Source organism: Rhinopithecus bieti, unplaced genomic scaffold (assembly GCF_001698545.2).
Source record: "Rhinopithecus bieti isolate Rb0 unplaced genomic scaffold, ASM169854v2 scaffold_33515, whole genome shotgun sequence".
Lineage (NCBI taxonomy): Eukaryota > Metazoa > Chordata > Mammalia > Primates > Cercopithecidae > Rhinopithecus > Rhinopithecus bieti.
The window spans coordinates 247719-268907 of NW_016814192.1; the positions used below are offsets into that span (position 1 = coordinate 247719).

Here is a 21189-nt window from a genome sequence, read left to right on the forward strand (position 1 = left end):
TTTTTGGAGAGGGAGTCTCCCTCTCGGCTCACTGGAACCTCCGCCTCCCGGGTTCAAGCAATTCTCCTGCCTCAGCCTCCCAGGTAGCTGGGATTACAGGTGCCCACTACCATACCCGGCTAATTTTTGGATTTTTAGTAGAGACAGGGTTTCATCATGTTGCCCAGGCTGGTCTCGAATTCCTGGCCTCAAGTGATCTGCCCACCTTGGCCTCCCAAAATGCTGGGATTACAGGGTGAGCTACCGCGCTTGGCCCTCTAATTCCTTTATATGTGCATTCTGACAAACTAAATATTTCTAGCATTGTTTATCTATTTTCATTTATTGGCATAAAATTTGTTCAAAATATCCATTAATGATATACTATGACCTTTGAATTTATACTGATGTACCACTTCTCATTCCTAATATCTGTTATTTGTGCCTTCTTTTTCTCTTGATCAGTCTGTTTATTATTATTATTATTATTATTATTATTATTATTATTTGAAACAGGGTCTTGCTCTGTCACCCAGGCTGGAGTACAGTGGCAAAATCATGGTTCATTGCAGCCTCAACCTTCCAGGCTCAAGTGATCCTCCCATCTCAGCCTCCCAAGTAGCTGGGATTACAGGCACACACCACCACACCCGACTCATTTTTTTTTTTTAATTTTCAGTAGAGATATCTCACTACGTTGCCCAAGCTGGTCTCAAACTCCTGGACTCAAGCAATCCTCCCACCTTGGCCTTCCAAAATATTGGGATTACAGGCATGAGTCACTGTGCCTGACCTATTAATTTTATTCATCTTTTCAAAGAAGAAAGTGTTGGCTTTGTTGCTCTATTTTTCTAATTTAATAATTCCTGCTCTTTTATTACTTCTATTTTATTTGGGTAAAATAAACTCAAACTGGGAAATTAAGCAACTTAAAATTGTTCTTCTAATTTCTTAAAACAGATTTGATGATTGATATTTCAGCCATTTTCCTAAGATATCTACCTTTGTAAAAATGTCTAGCTTATCTGCATTGCAATCAGAGAACGGGCAGTGTAATTTCAGTCATCTAAAATGTGTTGAGATTTGCTTTATGGTTGAGTCTGACCAATTTTTGTAAATGCTGTCTATATCCTTGAAAAAAAAACAACTTTTTTTTCTGCAGTTGTTGGGTTCAGCATTTCATATAAATCTACCAGATCCATTTTAATGGTGTTGTTCATGTTTTTTATATCCTTATTGATTTGTTGTTGTTGTTGGCTTATTTGGTTACAAAGAGAGGAATGTTAAAAATCTCCCACTATAATTGGGGTTTCTATGTCTTCTTGTAATTCTAGCAAGTTTTGCTTGATACATTTTGAAGCCAGGTTATCAAGTGCAATCAAACTTAAAATCTTCATAGATTCTTGGTTAATTGAACCACTTTTCATTGTGAGACATGCACCTTTTTCTCAGATAATGTTTTCTGTTTTAAAACCTATTAGGGGGCGGGCACGGTGGCTCATGCCTGTAATCCCAGCACTTTCGGAGGCTGAGGCAGGTGGATCACGAGGTCAGGAGCTCGAGACCAGCCTAGCCAATATGGTGAAACCCCGTCTCTATCAAAAAACCCCATCTCTATCAAAAATACAAAAATTAACCAGGTGTGGTGGTGTGCGCCTGTAGTCCCAGCTACTCAGGAGGCTGAGACAGGAGAATCACTTGAACCCAGGAGGTGGAGGTTGCAGTCGGCCAAGATCACACTACTGCACTCCAGCCTGGGCGACAGAGTGAGACTCCATCTCAAAAAAAAAAAAAAAAAAAAAAAAACCTATTAGGATATTAACACCATTACCATTATCCCAACTTTTTTGAATTGTATTTGCATGGAATATATTTTTCAATTCTCTTACTTACAACTTTTTAACATCCTGATGTTTTAGATACGTCTCCAATTGCATGCAGTTGGGTGTTTTTATCCTACAGTAAGACAGTATTTGTCTTTTAACTGAAGGATTTAATCCAGTTTCATATATACTTACTGACATATCAGGGTCTAAATCTACCATCCTTTTGTGTTTTCTTTTTTTTTTTTTTTGAGACAGAGTTTCACTCTGTCACCCAGGCTAGAATAGAGTGGTGTAATCTCGGCGCACTGCACCCTCCGCCTCCCAGGTTCAAGAGATCCTCCTGCCTCAGCCTCCAGAGTAGCTGGGATTACAGGCGTGCGCCACCACACCAGCTAATTTTTGTATTTTAGTAGAGACAGCGTTTCACCATGTTGGCCAGGCTGGTCTTGAACTCCTGTCCTCAAGCAATCTGCCTGCCTCGGCCTCCCAAAGTGCTGGGATTACAGGCGTGAGCCACTGCCAGCCCAGCCCCTTTTAGTGTTTTCTATTTGTCCTGCCTGTTCTATATTCCTTTTGCTCATCCTTCTTACCTTCCTCCAGATTGATAATTTTTATTATTCCATTTTGTTTTTTCATCTATCTGAAAGGTATACATATTTTACTTTACTATAGCAGGAAAGTGGCATGATACAAATTACATTTTAAAATCATTCTTGTTCTCATGTAGAGAATGGATTGGAGGGGGACACAGGGAGACTAGTTATGAGTCTGGTGCAATACTCCCAGGAAAAAATAAAACTAAAATTGGTCAGTCTCAATGTGGGGGCAGAGAAGACAGAAGTAGACTGGTTCAAAATAACTTGCCAATTATATGTGTATGGGGAATAAGAAGTTGTGAAACAAAGAATGATCTCAGTGACTGGCTTGAGCAACTAGATAGTTAACGATGTAATTTAAAAGAATGGGTGGCCGGGTGAAAGGGAAGGAGGCAGAAAATGGCAATTTCAATTTGGACAAGGTAATTTTAAAACAACTCTGAGATTCCAAGTGAAGACGAATACAAAATCTAGAATTCAAAGGAGAAGTATAGGCTGGAGATACACATTTGGCAGTAAAAAAGAAGAGATGAGCCTGAAGCAGTGGCTCATGCATGTAATCCCAGTACTTTGGGAGGCAGAAGCAAGCAGATCACAAGGTCATGAGTTCGAGACAAGCCTGACCAACATGTTGAAACCCCATCTCTACTAAAAATACAAAAATTAGTTGGGCATGGTGGCACATGCCTGTAATCCCAGCTACTCAGGAGGCTGAGGCAGGAGAATGGCTTGAACCTGGGAGGCAGAGGTTGCAGTGAGCCGAGATCACCCATTGCACTCCAGCCTGGGCAACAGAGCGAGACTCCAACTTGGTGGAGGGGGAATAAAATAAAGAAAAGACGTTTACAATCAAATGTATAAATTCCTGAATATCTCTTTTTGTCTCAATAGTGGAAGAGGTGGCAACAGTTCCCTTTCTTCACTTCTCTATCTTTCAGGAAGAAAAAGAAGTACCATGCTCCAAATGGTAAAAAAAAAAAAAAAAAGAGAGAAAAACACACACACACACACACATATAAGGAACTGATAACACTAGCTGCTGCCTAGGAGGGGAACTAGATAGGTAGAGATTGGTGAAAGGGAAACTTAAAATGTATCCTTTTATTTTTAAGAATTCTAAAGCATGTGAATATATCTATTAAAAAAATTTTTGAATTTAAGTCAAGGAGTGTCCACCAGAGTCTAGACAGATAACCTAGGTGAAGAAGTCAAGGTGTCCATGCTCCTGGATAATTATCCTTTGTTTTCTTAACCCCTCAAGAACACAGAGAAAAGAGGGGGTAAAAGCATCAGTACCTACTGAAGTTACAAATGAAACCTTCCATTACAAGTCCAAATTTTAATCATATTATCACAAGATTTATGAACTAGAAGTCAGTTCAACAATTCAATCCCTCTTTTTACAGATAAGAATATAAACAGAAATACCTTCTACTATGATGCTAAATATCATGCTGTGCTAATTCAATATTTTAAATGGCAAAATCATCATCATCATCACCTGGCTAATAGTGAATTTACTGTATCCACCAAGTATATCATAAAACTAAGTGCTCCAATATCCTAGTTACCTCCATCTAATATCTCCTCAGTTTTCTATGTCCTCAACCTGCTGCTTAAGCTAATTTATTACACAAAGGATTATAAAAACATAAAATAAACTTTGCTATCAACTTTTCATAATGTACTTTTTAAATCTGAAATTGAACGCTTTCATTCTAACTTGGTAAACTAAATCAAACTGTTTTGTCGAACAAGTGAAAAACATCCAGTAATATTAAGACCACTTTAGCTTTTAGGTACGCTGGTTTGTTTGTGGCAAAGTCTCTCTGTTGCCCAGGCTGGAGTGCAGTGATGCCATCTCGACTCACTGCAGCCTCCACCTTCTGCGCCTCAGCCTCCTGTGCCTCAGCCTCCTGACTAGCTGGGATTACAGGCGTGCACCACCATGCCTGGCTAATTTTTGTATTTTTAGTAGGGATGGAGTTTAGCAAAACTATGTTGGCCAGGCCAATCTCAAATTCCTAGCCTCAAGTGATTCGCCCACCTCAGGCTCCCAAAGTGCTGGGATTATAGGCATGAGACACCGCACCAGGCTGACTTTAGTTTTAAAATATGTAAAAAACACTGGCTGGTACAGTGGCTCAAGCCTGTATTCCCAACAGTTTGGAACACTGAGGCGGGAGGATTGCTTGAGCCCAGGAATTCAACACCAGTCCATGCAACATAGGGAGATCTTGTCTCTGTAAACAATAATTTTTAAAAATTAGCTGGGGGCTGGGCACAGTGGCTCACGCCTGTAATCCCAGCACCTTCAGAGGCCGAGGCGGGTAGATCACCTGAGGTCAGGAGTTCGAGACCAGCTGACCAACAAGGTAAAACCTTGTCTCTACTAAAAATACAAAAATTAGCCAGGTGTGGTGGCAGGCGCCTGCAGTCCCAGCTACTCAGGAGGCTGAGACAGGAGAATTGCTTGAACCCAGGAGGCGAAGGTTGCAGTGAGCCAAGATCGTGCCACTGCACTCCAGCCTGGGCAACAGAGCGAGATTCCATCTCAAAATATATATATATATATTAGCTGGGCATGGTAGTGTGGTATGCCTGTGGTCCCATCTACTCAGGAGGGTGAGGTGGGAGGATTGCCTGAGAGTAGGAGGTCAAGGCTGCAAAGAATTACGGTCACACTATTGCACTCCAACCAGGATGACAGAGTGAGACCCTATCTCAAAAAAAAAAAAAAAAAATGAATAAATAAATACAAATAATAAATGGAATCGCTGGCATTTCATGGGTATCTATTAAATGTGTTGGGCACTGTGCTGTATACTTGTGATACCTTATTCATTTAATTTGCTCAATAATCCTATGAAACAAATATCATTCCTATTTCTCAAGAAGAAAAATAGACCTAATAATAGTTATTTTCCAAAATTACATATCTGGAAACCAGGACAGTTAATGACATAAAAATTTATAATTTTATATTCTTTTTACTGTATTTACAGTTTTTCAAGCTTTTGAATCTCAGGACTCCTTTATACTTCTAAAAATTATTAAGGATCCCAAACCATTTGTCATATAGATATATCTATTGATATTACCATATTAGAATAAAGATTTTAAAATTTTTAATTATTAATTTTGAACTGTAATACTCATTACCTATTAATATCAAAATTTCTATGAAAAAATTAACTATTTTCAAACAAATAAGTGACAAGAGCAAGTACTATTTTAAATTATTTAATTAAAAATAAAAATAAATTAATTTCCTTTAATGTCTGGCTTAACAGAAGATGGCAGCTGCGTTTTTATATATGCTTCACACAAATTCACAGTTGATGAGAGTAGGAGTATTTTAATACCCTTTTCTGATAATTGGGGGATATTTTTCTTTGCTACTACACCAAAATTCACTTCTTAAAAGTTGGTTGCACAGCAGGGCGCAGTGGCTCACACCTGTAATCCCAATACTTTGGGAGGCCGAGGCAGGTGGATCACCTGAGGTAGGGAGTTTGAGACCAGCCTGACCAACATGAAGAAACCCCATCTCTACTAAAAATATGAAATTAGCTGGATGTGGTGGTGCATGCCTGTAATCCCAGCTACTTGGGAGGCTGAAGCAGGAGAATCACTTGAACCCAGAAGGCGAAGGTTGCAGTGAGCCAAGATCGCGCCATTGCACTCCAGCCTGAGCAAGAAGAGCGATACTCCATCTCAAAAAAAAAAAAAAAAAAAGACTGCAATGTGAAATCTAAAATCATATCAATAAGTTTTTTGTACTGTGTTACACTGAAATATACTGATCCATCTTGTGCTTTGAATGGATCTTGTACTGATGCATGATTCTGTAACACCATGCATTGATCAGTTGAAAAACACCAGTTGACCAGGTTATGGAAATCTTCAAATGCTGATATATTTCACTGTACAACAGCAAAAAATCATATTTGGCAATATCACCTCCAATCTGACTAAAACAGTCTTTTATGTGCTGGGAACCCATCAAGCTTACCATGGCAGAGGTAAGTTCTTCAAATTTCTACTTTTCATTTGAAAGCTTCAATTTTTTCATTCACAATAAATACTATCACTTGTTTTCCTTGAAGTCATAGGTTTACTTCATTATTTTCCCAAAAAATTTGCCAAATATTCAAATTGTGATAGTTTGTAAACTGTCCTTTGAAGTAAAATGGTGTTCCATGAAAAGGTGGCTAGCTCAGCTTACACTCAAATACCCCTCAAACTTTTTCCTAATACTTTTTTTCTATTTGTCTTTTCTTTCTTTTTAATAGAGATTGGGGTCTCACTATGTTTACCAGGCTGGTCTGGAACTCCTGACCTCAAGTGATCCTCCCATCTCATCCTCCCAAAGTGCTGGGATTACAGGCGTGAGCCACTGTGCCTGGCTTCACCACTCAAACAGTTTAACAATGTTTTCCCTTATTTACCCCTTCAGTATGCAGCAGAAGAGCAAAGGGCACAATCCCAATTATGTCACAAATACCAAAAAAGCATGTACTCAAGATTAGGATGTAATAAAATTCATAATTTTTACAGTTTCATCAAAACATTAAGTAAAATTGGCTTGTTTTAATTTTTAAAATTAAAAATTAATTTGCATGGCAGTGAACAATACAATGACTACCAGCCCAGTTTGGTACTCTGACTTGCACTAAGATGTCAACAATTTTACTCACCATTGCTTTTGAACCATTAATGAAAATGTCTGCAGTGAAAAAGGCAAGCAATGACTACATATTATTATAAAAATAGTTTTGACTTTGTGCACCCCTTAACTATAGAACAAAGCCGGAAATTAAAAGTACTAGTACAGAGCTCTAGGTTCTATAGACTCCTTCAAGTCCCATCCAAGCAAGCAGTAAAAGGGGGTAATTTCTGCATTTTCTCTCAAAAATGCTAATATACTACTAAAATATACACACATGTATCATCTGACATCAAATCCATCATCAACTTCTACCAGCTCTATCTTCTTATCACCCCCCCAGTTTCCCCCAACTGTAATAGTTTTTTATACTGACCCTTGCCTCACACAACAGCCCGAGCGAGCCTTTTAAAATCAAATCGTGTTACTCCTCTGCTCAAAACCCTTAAATAACTTCCCACATTGCTCTGAGTAAAACCCCAAATCCTTAACAAGGGTCTAAAAAAGTTGTGCCTCTCAAATCTCATATCTCCTACCACCCTCCCCCTTACTTTGTTCCAGCCACGTCAACCTTTCTTTCCTTGAATGTAGTACCTTTGCTTTTGCTATTTTCTGCTTGAAACTCTGTTCTGCCAGATATCTGCTCCCTAGTTTTCTTTAGGTAACTGCTTACATTTCTTATTTATTGGTATCTTTCCTGACTCTGACCTCAGGGAAATAATTACTACTTTTCCTTCCCCGTACTCTCAGCACTCTTTATCCTCTGCTTAATTTTACTCTATAATACTTACCATTATCAGTCATATCATATATTTATTAGTTTGTTTGTTGTCTGTCTCTCCCATTGGAATGTAAGCTCCATTAGAACAGACACTTTGTCAGTTTTGTTCACTGCGATAACCTCTGTACATAAAACACTGTCCATCACATATTATTAGAAGCTTAGTATCTGTTGAATGAATGAAATCAAAGAAAAAAGAAACTATAAAGAACCAGAAGAGCATTGTCAAAATCTGATTTTACTCTCCAAAAAGCATTTCATACTAGGACAATGCAGGTCTCCACCTAATTCTGTATGATAACCAAACAAAAGCTATATATGCATAAGAGGATATGCAACATAGCACAAGTTTTTACAGAACTCACTACAGTGCTAAGAAAGGGCATGCATTAACTGCCTGATAAGATATTTGCAGCCAAGAATCCAACTTCATAGCCGGGCACGGTGGCTCATACCTGTAATCCCAGCACTTTGGGAGGCCAAGGTGAATGGATCACCTGAGGTCAGGAGTCCGAGACCTGCCTGACCAACATGGAGAAATCCAGTCTCTACTAAAAATACAAAATTAGCTGGGCATGGTGGCGCATGCCTGTAATCCCAGCTACTTAGGAGGCTGAGGCAGGAGAATCGCTTGAACCTGGGAGGAGGAGGTTGCGGTGAGCCGAAATCGTGCCATTGCACTCCAGCCTGGACAACAAGAGCAAAAACTCCGTCTCAAAAAAAAAAAAAAAAAAATCAACTGAGCTACACCAATAGTAAACTAAAGGTAACTTATAGGAGAGTCAAATAAACCTAATTAACCCTTTAGGAGACTCACACACAGTATGAATTCAAGCATCAGATAAAACCTCAATTAAGGCCGGGCACAGTGGCTCACGCCTGTAATCCCAGCACTTTGGGAGGCTGAGGTGGGCGGATAACCTGAGGTCAGGAGTTCGAGACCAGCCTGACTACCATGGAGAAACTTCATCTCTACTAAAAATACAAAATTAGCCGAGCTTGGTGGTGCATGCCTGTAATCCCAGCTACTCAGGAGGCTGAGGCAGGAGAATTGCTTGAACTTGGGAGGCAGAGGTTGTGGTGAGCCAAGATTGAACCATTGCACTCCAGCCTGGGCAACAAGAGCGAAATTCCGTCTCAAAAGAAACAACAACAAAACAAAAACAAAAACAAAAAAAACCCTCAATTGAAGTCCTGTCTAAACCTCAAAAAGAAAGAGTAGCTTCTGAAGGACGGTACTTAATACCAAAGGTGAGAGCAACATACTGATATTAATTGGTATTGTGCGAACCTTCAGAGTTAAAATATTTCAGTCCTTTTTTCCATTTGAGACTATTAAAGCTCCAAGAGGCAGATATTATTGTATCTGCTTATTTCAGAGGTTAAATAATATCATTAAAACCAGTTCATAGAGAAGCATGGTCTCAAACTCAGATATGACCCTGATCTGATCAATACAGAAAAGGCAAAAGAACTTTTCCCTTTTTCCTACCCCTATTTTACATACTTCAGTCTTGCTCTAAAACTGATCTCCCAGCTCTCCCTCAAGAAAATAAATGGTATAGGAGCAGAACCACATTGTTTGTCTGCCTGGCCCCCATCCAATTCTCTAGGAACTGCACTCATTTTCTGGAACCCAAGCATTCTGATAATTATATTATACTCTGAATTAAAGTAGATTTTTATGACTTAAGAATGGCATCAACTTGGGGCAGCTATCCTACCGAAAACTCAATTCTCCAATGAGTCCTCTAGAATTCTCCTACCTCATTGAGGATACCCAGGACCCAACATCACCAATAATCACCCATTTCTGCTACCTTTTTTGCCAAAGCTAGATGGTCAGAATTTCTATTCCTATTGCAGCCCAGTGCAGAAAAGGGGAGAAGAGGATCCTCCCTCCCTTTTAAGACACAGTTCTGAAGATGTGTTCTTATCACAACATTTGTAAGCAGTGGGTGAAGTTCTATAGTACTAATGGTGACACCATCAAGAAACACAGCCACTTAACCCAAGGCCAGTCCTACTCTGTTGGAGATGCACATGGTGAAGAAAGACAAGAAAGAAGGAAGATGACATTCATCTAATAATGAAGATCAACTATATTAACCCTGATCAATGGAGTAACACTTCACCACCAAATCACCCCCACACCCAGGTAAGGTGTATAACAACTTTAATGTGTTATAAACTTGAGCCTCTAGACACCACTTTCTTCCTAAGGAAACTGAGGTCTGTCCTACAAAAACAAAGTTTAAAAAACCTATAAAACAGAAAGCAAATAAACAAACATAAAACTACTAATGTTCTTTTAAACACAAGCCCTCATTTTAACCCTCTCCTGGTTAAAATTATTCACCAGGAGCTTAAAGTTTTTTTTTTTTTTTCATGCGGAGATTAGCTTTATAGTCACCTCTTCTAAAAGAGATCTATTACGTATTATTCTTTTGTATCACCCATCATGAAAGTTTTAATGACTAAAACAAAGCAGAGAAAAAAAAATCAAAAGGAAGATAAGAGATTTATACAGAATAAACCAAAATAAACATACCCTATGGCCATCAAATAGATTATCCTATCTTTTCAATCCTCAAAAGCACTTTTTTTTTTTCTTTTTTGAGATGGAGTTTAGCTCTTGTTGCCCAAGCTGGAGTGTAATGGTACAATCTCGGCTCACCCCAACCTCCACCTCCTGGGTTCAAGTGATTCTCCTGCCTCAGCCTTCCAAGGAGCTGGGATTACAGGTGCCTGGCACCATGCCCGGCTAATGTTTTGCATTTTTAGTAGAAACAGGGTTTCACCATGTTAGGCTGGTCTCGAACTCCTGACCTCAGGTGATCAGCCCGCCTTGGCCTCCCAAAGTGCTGGGATTACAGGCGTAAGCCACCGTGCCAGGCCTGCACCTTTTTAATCTTTCTAAAATTGAGATTTTTTTCAATCACTGGCTAAAGAAATCTGCCAGCCATGAGGCAGAGATTTTACACATTAATCATTTCATTGTCACTTCCCTGTGGCAACTGCATCGGCAGGAATATTCTCAATTGAATTTTAACTTATAATTCGAAATCTCTAACACTGTGTGAAATAGCTTCAAGAACATATTAACATGAAAATATTACAAGTAAATATGAAAATTAACAAGGAAAAATTAAAATTAACCATAGAGAAGATGGCTTGTCACCTGCCAGGCAATGTAATTAAAGGCAGGAGAAACTGCCAAATTTCTCAGAATAAATCAGAAATTTTTCACATCTAGGAAAGGCTGGCTTGAGCAATTCATATGTTCAGGACTTTCATCACTTTGGCACCTAAAAGCTTCTGACTAGCATCCAAGAGAAGCTGCTTAGCTTCTTAAGGACATTTAACTTAAGGAAAAAAAAAACATAATTACAAGTCTAACCAATAGGAAGTATAGTCAAACCAAGAAAATCTATATGTTTCATATTCTCAATTCTCAATAAGTAAAATTATTATCAATCATAAAAAAAGTCATGTCATCATGATCCTTTGCCAAACTATCAATGGCAAAATTGATTCAGAAAATCCTTACACTGACAGTGGAAAAGGCTTAGATTCAATCTTTTAATTTTACACTAAAGAAAAAAGTGGTATATAACCAAAGACACAGAGTTCCATAATTTTGTGTACATTTAATATTTCTTCCTCATCCAAAAAACAGCTGTTATTAAGTGATGAGTCACAATCATTTGGCATATTTGAATACAATGTATACATGATTTTATAGCTGTTACTGTACTTAACACACCTCAAGAAATATGTTTGGACCCAGAATACAATACTTCACAAAATAATTGATGACTCAAAAAAAAAAATTCCTATTCAACCAATATTTTATCATAAAAGTAAAAGCTCTATCCTTTCTCCTATTCAATTTAAGTCAATAACTTGCAAATGCACACACATACCAAAAAATTTTTACCAAATCAGAGATAGTTTAAACTCAAATAGCTTATGAACTGAACTAAATAGTGATCAAATCAGGATTCAATAAGCTCTCCAGGTACAATAAAGGACCAAAACTAACAAAATAAAATATAATAGTTATAAAGTCCTTTGTTGAGGTTAAAAAAATAAATAAATACAAGAAGAGATAGAATGGAAAGACAGCAGATCACTTGAGAACAAAACATAATTAAAAAATTAACATACTCTTGGCCGGGCACGGTGGCTCATGCTGGTAATTCTAGCACTTTGGTAGGCTGAGGTGGGCAGATCACTTGAGGTCAGGAGTTCCAGACCAGCCTGGCCAACATGGTTAAACCCTGTCTCTACTAAAAATACAAAAATATAAAAATTAGCCAGTGTGGTGGTGCATGCCTGTAGTCCTAGCTACTCAGGAGGCTGAGACAGGAGAATTGCTTGAACCCAGGAGATGGAGGCTGCAGAGAGCCAAGATTGCACCACTGCACTTCAGCTTGGGTGACAGAGTGAGATTCCATCACAAAAAATAAATTAATTAATTAACATACTCTTGCACTGCATAACTGTGTGCTGCTTTACAGCATTATAGTCTCCCTGTTGTCTTTGCTCACGAGGCTAATATATCTCCAGCAATAAGGTTAGTTCTGAGCACCATCTTCTACGGGAAGAATTAACAAACAAGTTCTACTAAACAATGACGAAGATTTTCATTTACTTAGTTAACACACATACAGTATTTACTATGTTTCAGGGACTATTCTAAATACTTTACAAACAATGTGACGAGGAATAGATACAAAAGTTAGGAATATTGAACCTGAAGGTAATCTTGCCAAATATCTAAAGGGCTATCATGTGGACAAAGTAGCCCATTTATTTGGGCCATTATTTAAAAAAGAAGTAGCAAACAGGGCTGAGATCTGGGCTCCACAGAAAAACCTGAGATGTCCAATGGTAGAATCTCTTTACAAAACTCTTGTAAGGAATGAGAAAAAAATATATTAAAGAACTTTGCTCTAAAACCCCAAATGCGGGCCGGGTGCGGTGGCTCAAGCCTGTAATCCCAGCACTTTGGGAGGCCGAGACGGGCGGATCACAAGGTCAGGAGATCGAGACCATCCTGGCTAACCCGGTGAAAACCCGTCTCTACTAAAAAATAAAAAAAAACTAGCCAGGCGAGGTGGCGGGCGCCTATAGTCCCAGCTACTCGGGAGGCTGAGGCAGGAGAATGGCGTGAACCCGAAAGGCGGAGCTTGCAGTGAGCTGAGATCCAGCCACTGCACTCCAGCTTGGGCGACAGAGCGAGACTCCGTCTCAAAAAATAAAAATAAAAATAAAAAAAATAAAACCCCAAATGCACATTATGAGAATTGACTTCCTTGCAACATAGTGGGTCCCAATCAATAGAAATACTTACAAAGAGGTTCATGATATGCTTTGGAGTCCTTGTTATGATTCATAGCTTTGAGATTTATACTATGTAACTTTAGTGACGTTTCCTTGCCTCTCTAGGCTTTACTTTTCTTTGAGACGGAGTCTTGCTCTGTCACCCGGGCTGGAGTGCTGTGGCCGGATCTCAGCTCACTGCAAGCTCCGCCTCCCGGGTTCACGCCATTCTCCTGCCTCAGCCTCCCGGGTAGCTGGGACTACAGGCGCCGCTACCTCGCCCGGCTAGTTTTTTGTAGTTTTTTTAGTAGAGACGGGATTTCAACGTGTTAGCCAGGATGGTTTTGATCTCCTGACCTCGTGATCCGCCCGTCTCGGCCTCCCAAAGTGCTGGGATTACAGGCTTGAGCCACCGCGCCCGGCCTACTTTTCTTATTTTTAAAATGAGTATAAAACTATCTGCTTTGGGCTGGACGCGGTGGCTCATGCCTGTAATCCCAGCACTTCGGAAGGCCGAGGTGGGTGGATTACCTGAGGCCAGGAGTTTTACATCGGCCTGGCCAACACGGTGAAACCCAGTCTCTACTAAAAATACAAAAATTAGCCGGGCATGGTGGCACACGCCTGTGGTCCCAGCTGCTCAGGAGGCTGAGGCAGAAGAAGCACTTGAACCTGGGAGGCAGAGACCCCAGCAAGACGAGATGATTCCACTGCACTCCTTGGCAGGGCTGCTGTGAGGATTCAATGTTACAATGTATGTAAACAATTAGCACCCTGCTGACCTACTGGATAAATTGTATCTATAATAAGGACAATAATCATCACTGTCACCATGTTGGGAAAGGAATCCTTATGATGAACATAAAACTACGTAATATATGGTATAATTGTCTGGCTCTGCTATGTACCTGTATGAGTGTATTATTCTGCTATGCACTTATATTAAAGCAATCCAAAGAGAATATACAGCTTTTATTTATTTATTTTTTTTTTAATTTTATTTTATTTTGAGACAGAGTCTCTGTTACCCAGGCTGGAGTGCAATGGTATGATCTCAGCTCACTGCAACCTCCGCCTCCTGGGTTCAAGTGATCCTCCTGCCTCAGCGTCCCAAGTAGCTGGGATTACAGGCATGCACCACCATGCCAGGCTAATTTTCGTATTTTTAGTAGAGACGAGGTTTCACTATGTTGGTCAGGCTGGTCTTGAAATCCTGACCTCAGGTAATCCATCCACCTCGGCCTCCCAAACTGCTGAGATTACAGGTGTGAGCCACCGCACCTATCCCAGTTTGCTTTTGTTTAAGTGATTTTATAAGTATTTATCTTCTATAATTTTAAAGGAAAACATCCTAAAATCTAAAAGCATCCAGGTTAGTAAAACATCAAGAGTAAAAGTAATGTATCAGAAAAATTTATGAGGCTATGGGAGAAAAAAAGACTAAATAAGAAGCACATTAAATTGAAGCCACTGTTCCTAGGATGCCTCACTGTAGGAGATGAGCATGTACACATTGCAGGGGGGAAAACAATTACATTTACCCCAGGTATGTGAACCACTGGTTACATTAATCAGAAACATCAATGATATAAGGTCAGCTAAACACAATAAAAAACTTTACTTTAAAAAAGTGAGTTTCAGTGGGCTAAGGACAAGAGTTTTAGAGTATATAGGATTGTAATTACTTTGAACAGAATTTGAACTTAAACAAATGTACTCCTAAATGTTGGGTTGAAGACATGGAAGCCCAATAATTCTGTAATTCAATACCTTCAGTGATACTCATCCATCTCTTATTTCAAAGGGAGTTAACTTTCAAACCTTTTACCTGTTTCAGGGATATTTCAAGGTAATGTAACTATGGCTACTATGTAGACCAAATTTGAAAAACTTCCTAATAATTGACTAATAAACTGAAGCTACAACCCATCTGCCACTAACAACTGTTTTCCAAAGGGTTAGAATATAATTACCATCATCAACAAACAACATTATGCTTCTACTATAATAGCAAAATGATTAAGTAATTTAAATCTAGGAATGAAAAACTGGCTGCAACTTTAAGATACTTTTTTGGGGATTTACGATAAATGATAGGTGGTGATTTCATTACATTACAACATTGTAAATTCGGAAAACAAATGCAGTTGTTAGAGAATTATACAGCCAAGAGAAACCTTACTCTTTTTTTATCTGAATTTTTGTCCTTAAAAGCCTACAACCCGATGGAATTAAAGGAGCTTATTTCACAGGCAAATATTTCATTGATATGTATATCATTTTGAGCACAAAGTTCGTTGAGCGTGTTCTAACTGACTGTATACACTTTTCATATTAAAAGCAGAGCGATCAACAATATGTGCCAACTACCCAGTTTAAAACGGCCTATTAAATGTTAAAATGTCAGTGTTCACATTAGTTTTCATTAATAAATTTACTGCTGCTTAAAAGTTAACTCAGTCACACGATTTTTTAGAATTAAACAAAAAATTCAGCTTACAAGGCAAAAGAAATGGTTAATATAGACTAAGATAAAATTACTATGAAAATCACAATTCTATTTTTAGTCACAGTCATCAAGATGAGACATTACTATTAGCAATTATCTACTTAAAACAAGCAAAAAATCAAATCTCTACTCCAATAAAACTCGGCTGTTGAGAAGTCTAACTGTTCCAGGTATCAAATACCAACAAACTTCTATCGTGTGGCTTTCAGAAATCAAACATTCTAAGTTTACTGAAAGCAGACAAAAAAGAAACAACCTGGTGGCAGGCAGAATCACAACCAGTTGCGGTCAAGATGGGATCTGTTGTGAGTAATGAAGGGAGGAGGGCAATTTATGTGTTCAAAATTTAAAATGCCAAGGTGGGGGGAAGGGGAGAGAAATAAAAAATACATAGCTCCATAAACAAAAGGAGAAAACCAGGTTGGGTGAGAGGCAACCTAAAATTTCTGGCAGTCCAGAATCAAGCAAATCCAAGGCCTGTCTCAAACAAAACAGCTTCTCACGAGAAACTTTGAAGTGGGCAAGGAGGATACATTCCTTTGCACCCACAAGAACCAACCCCCTGACCACTGGCACGCTATTACTGAGTTGGTCATGATTTACCGAATGGCGCGGATGATGGGCAAAGGAGAGGAAAGAAGAGTCTGCTGGAGGGGGGGCCTAGGATTCCAGAAGCCTGGGGAGGCACACCCTAGGCTCGGGGAAGGAGAGAGGTGGAGAGGGGCTAGCACTCCTCACCGTGATTATCTTTCTGCCCGATATTGTGCGTGCGGATGAGAGAGGAAAGTCTCCTCACATCCCCCTTGAAGACGCACTCGTGCACCGGGTAGTGTGCAGGGCAACTGCCTGCATCCGCGACGACAGCAACGGGGTTGGTGCCGGCCAGAAGGGCCGGGGACTGGGAGGTGGCAGTCACGGAGGAATTGTGCAGCGGCAGAGCCGGGGCGCCGGGGGGATTGGAGGAGGACGGAGCTGCCTTCAGCTGCAGCCGGTGGTGATGGTTACTGAAGATCTTATGACAAGATTTGCCGCCCTTGCCAATCCTGCTTCTGGTAAAGGTGCCGCCAAGGGCAGCCGCCGCTTCCTCATCCCCGGGCTCCAGCAGGTCCCCTTCTTCTTTGCTGGGCTTGTGGTCCCTCCGCAGTGAGCGGATCTTCTCCCCGGTCATCGCCGCCGCCAGGGGCAAGGCGGGGAATCGGGAGGCTCACCGCTGGCGACGGAGCTGGCGCTGCGGCGGCCCAAGGCGATTAGAGCGGTGGCCAGGAGCCTCCAGCGCAGCATGAACTCCCACTGCGCCCCCAAGCCTGGGACAAACGCATCTCCCGGGGAAGAGCCGGCTCTCGCCTAGGCACGAAGGGACGCGCGCTCGCTGGGGGGAGCTAGAGCTCAGGTGCCCACGACATCAGGATCTCAGCCTCGCCGTAGCAGCTGCCGTCGCCGCCTCACACCGAAAAACAGGGCACGGCCATCTTCCTCTTGCTCTTCTCGCGAGAGCTCCCCCCGGGAGTGAAGAGAGAGAGGAAACACCGCGATAAGAGAGCTGCCAGCTCCCTCCCTCGCACCTTCTATTCCCAGAATCACTAGGCGCCGGCGCCTCCCAGGTAGAGTGTTTCCGCCTCGAGCTGGAGTCTCCGAGCTGCCAGCCGACCTCGAGACCGCACTCCCACCAACCGCGCTTCTTGTGGGCGGTCTGAAACCACAGCCTGCGTTGGATATGTTCGGTGCACGTTATAAACAACCACTTAAACCCTCCGGATCTGCGCCTACCGCAGTCAAGGAATGCAGAATGACGCCACGGCACGCAGGATGTGGTGTCACCGAGAAGCACGGGATACTGGTTCAATCAACATTTACTGAGCATCTACTTCGTGCCATACACCGAGCTAGCAAATATGTAGAGCACCAGTCCTGATTGCAAGGAGCGCTATACAAGAGGAATGACAGCCAAACGATTAACAGAGGAGGCGGGGTTGCACGCAAAAAAGGGAGGGGCGAATTTTTGTTTTGAGTTGTCAGGAAACTCATAGAAGAGTTTAGGGGCTGACTTTGGAAAATGATGGGCTGTCCAGCAAACGGAAAGAGGGGAGGCCACTCAAATATGTATTAGATGAATGAATTTCGGGCAGATGTCAGTTAACATGAGGGTGGAGACACTTAAGGAGCGCAAATAATCGTGTAACTGAGATATAATTGTATTAGTTCATGGCCAACCTCAACCTAGTGTCAAACTCTGAAGAAACGTAAATCTGTCAACCATGAAACTTTAACAAAGTAACTAAAGCTGGCCACTGAGGAGGTCAGGGTGGGGGTTAGCAAAACATCCTAAAGATCTTAACCCATTTAGCTCTCCAAAGTTCCCCTATATTCTGACAGCAAATACTTTAGGTCTCTCTTTTTTTTTTTTTTTTTTTTTTTTTTTTTTTTTTTTTTTGACAGCATCTCTGTAGTCCAGGCTAGAATACAGTGGTGTGATTTCGGCTCACTGCGACCTCCATCTCCCAGGTCCAAGCGATTCTCCTGCCTCAGCCTCCAGAGTAGCTGGGATTATAGGCCCGCGCCACCCCACCAACCTAATTTTTGTACTTTTAGTAGAGACGGGGTTTCGCCATGTTGGCCAGGCTGGTCTTGAACCCTGACCTTAGTGATCCGCCAGCCTCAGCCTCCCAAAGTGCTGGGATTACAGGCATGAACCACTGCGCTCAGCCAGATCTCTTCTTTCTGAAGTTTATACTACCACTAACTCATCTCCACAAGCAAACAACTCTGTGGGCCTCTCTTAATCCTCCCCGATCACTCAACTTTTCACCTCCAATTTTCTTCCCAGTCTATTCAAATAAACCTCTTTCTTCCTTTTCTTTCTTTTTCAGTGGAGAGTTCCGTTTATGTTAAAACATTACCCAATCAGCAGTTCAAAGCATCCTCTTGCGACAGCAGTAGAGATTGAACAAATACATGCAGTAATATTTTCTTTTTCCACAACAGCCAATATTTATTGTTAACGCTAAGCCAGGCAGTATGCTTGGCACTTTATATGCTGTTATCTCCCCCTGATTAGCATTAATATCCTCACTTGAGGTTTTTTAACTTCAAGTTTAAAAAACTTGCCCAATACTTCAATGCTAGCATGTGGTATAATCAAATCTGGCTGTAAGGCTAGAGAGAGACGAAGGGCCAGGTCATGCAGGGCTTTGTATGTCATCTTAAAAGTTTACACTTGGCCAGGCACGGTGGCTCACGGCTGTAATCCCAGCTCTTTGGGAGGCCGAGGTGGGCGGATCATGAGGTCAGGAGTTTGAGACCAGCTCTGGCCAGTATGGTGAAACCCCCCCCTCCCTACTAAAAATACAAACATTAGCTGGGTGTGGTGGCATTCCCCTGTACTCCCAGCTACTCCAGAGGCTGAGGCAGAAGAATCACTTGAACCCAGGAGGCAGGGCTGCAGTGGGCCGAGATCATGCCACTGCACTCCAGCCTCGGCGACACAGTGAGACTCCGTCCAAAAAAAAGAAAAAAAAAAAAAGAGAATAGTCTTTTTAGAGAACTTAAAGCATGGAATAGCATAATGCAAATTCACCTTTTTAGAAAATTCAGTCACTCAGGCCAGGCGCAGTGGCTCATGCCTGTAATCCCACCACTTTGGAAGACCGAGGTGGGTGGATCACCTGAGGTCAGGAGTTCAAAACCAGCCTGGTCAACATGGTGAAACCCCGTCTCTACTAAAAATACAAAAATTAGCCGGGCATGGTGGGCACCTGTAATCCCAGCTACTCAGGAGGCTGAGGCAGGAGAATCGCTTGAACCTGGGAGGTGGAAGTTGCAGTGAGCCAAGATCGTGCCATTGCACTCCAGCCTGGGTGAGAAGAGCAAAACTCTGTCTCTAAATAAATAAGTAAATAAATAAATAAATAAATGAAAATTCAGTCACTCATACTTTAGATAAGCATCAAGAACAGAATTTTAAAGAAGTGTGCAGTAATTCAGATGATGAGAGCATGAACCAAGTTAGTGAGAGTGAGGCAGAGAAAGGTTTAAGAGTTTTTTTAAAAAATGAGTTCAATCTTAGCATATTGAGTTGAAAGTTGCTTATCTGTAGGGAGTTAGATGGTCTACATTTTAGATATTTGCAAGTGATCCTTAGGTGACAGAGAACTAGGTACAGGCTGGATTCAGAAGTTATTATTACACAGAAGTTGATGCTCAAGAAGTAGGTGAGTTCCCCAAAGAAGAGTTTATAGAGTGAGAAATTAAGAAGGTCCAGTATAGAGCAAAATCTTGAAAACACCAATATTCAAAGCGTGTGTATAGGGAAAGTGGCCAGCATACTATTATTACTAAAAACCTACACTAAATAATATCTCATTATACTTGTGAAGTATTCTATCACTAGATCCTAGATTTGAAATTTCTTTATTAGTGGCTGTCACCCATGTATGACATGGATGTCACCCATGGAATGTGGAAACTCCTAAGTATCCCTCCAGTAAAATCAAACACCATACATATCAAAAATAATAGGCCAGGTGTGGTAGCTCACACCTATAATCCCAACACTTTGAAAGACCAAAGCGGGAGGATCACTTGAGGTCAGGAGTTTGAAACCAGCCTGGGCAACATAGGGGAATCCCATCTCTATCAAAAAATATAAAAAATTAGCCACCTGTGGTGCTGAACACCTGTAGTCCCAGCTACTCAGGAGGCTGGGGTGGGAGACCCACTTGAGCCCAGGAGTCCAAGGCTGCAGTGAACTGGGATTGCACCACTGCACACCAGCCTGAGTAACAGGTAACCTGTTTTAAAAGTAAATCATCATTCTCAGCAAACTATCGCAAGAATAGAAAACCAAACACCACATGCTCTCACTCATAGGTGGGAATTGAACAATGAGAACACTTGGAAACAAGAAGGGGAACATCACACACTGGGGCCTGTTGTGGGGTGGGGGGAGGGGGAGGGATAGCATTAGGAGATATACCTAATGTAAATGACGAGTTAATGGGTGCAGCACACCAACGTGGCACATGTATACATATGTAACAAACCTGCACGTTGTGCACATGTACCCTAGAACTTAAAGTATAATAAAAAAGAAAAATAAAATTCATCTTTATTATTTATTTTATTTAATTTTGAGATGGAGTTTTGCTCTTGTTGCCCATGCTGGAGTGCAACAGTGTGGTCTCAGCTCACTGCAACCTTTGCCTTCTGGGTTCAAACGATTCTCCTGCCTCAGCCTCCCAAGTAGTTGAGATTACAAGTCTCCATCAGCATGCCCAGCTATTTTTTGTATTTTTTTTTTTTTTTTTTTGAGACGGAGTCTGGCTGTGTCGCCCAGGCTGGAGTGCAGTGGCGCGATCTCGGCTCACTGCAAGCTCCGCCTCCCGGGTTCACGTCATTCTCCCGCCTCAGCCTCCGAGTAGCTGGGACTACAGGCGCCCGCCACCACGCCCGGCTAATTTGTTGTATTTTAGTAGAGACGGGGTATAACCGTGTTAGCCAAGATG

General features: G+C 41.2%; 2 protein-coding genes across 2 annotated transcripts in view; one reads left to right on the forward strand and one right to left on the reverse strand.

The window, feature by feature from the left end:
• ANKRD13C (ankyrin repeat domain 13C) overlaps nt 1-17239 on the reverse strand; it is a 90579-nt gene extending 73340 nt beyond the window's left edge. The window contains 1 exon segment of the mRNA XM_017849967.1: nt 16427-17239. Coding sequence (XP_017705456.1) covers nt 16427-16856 — 430 coding nt within the window. The 5' untranslated portion in view covers nt 16857-17239.
• Nucleotides 17240-17388: 149 nt separating this feature from the next.
• ANKRD13C-DT (ANKRD13C divergent transcript) lies at nt 17389-17600 on the forward strand. Its single transcript, XM_017849968.1, has one exon. The coding sequence runs from the start codon at nt 17403-17405 to the stop codon at nt 17598-17600; it is 198 nt and encodes a 65-aa protein (XP_017705457.1). The 5' UTR covers nt 17389-17402.
• Nucleotides 17601-21189: the final 3589 nt, after the last annotated feature.

Bases quoted from the DNA above. Each gene is read 5' to 3' on its own strand.
- ANKRD13C-DT (XM_017849968.1), top strand. From the start codon at position 17,403: ATGTTCGGTGCACGTTATAAACAACCACTTAAACCCTCCGGATCTGCG.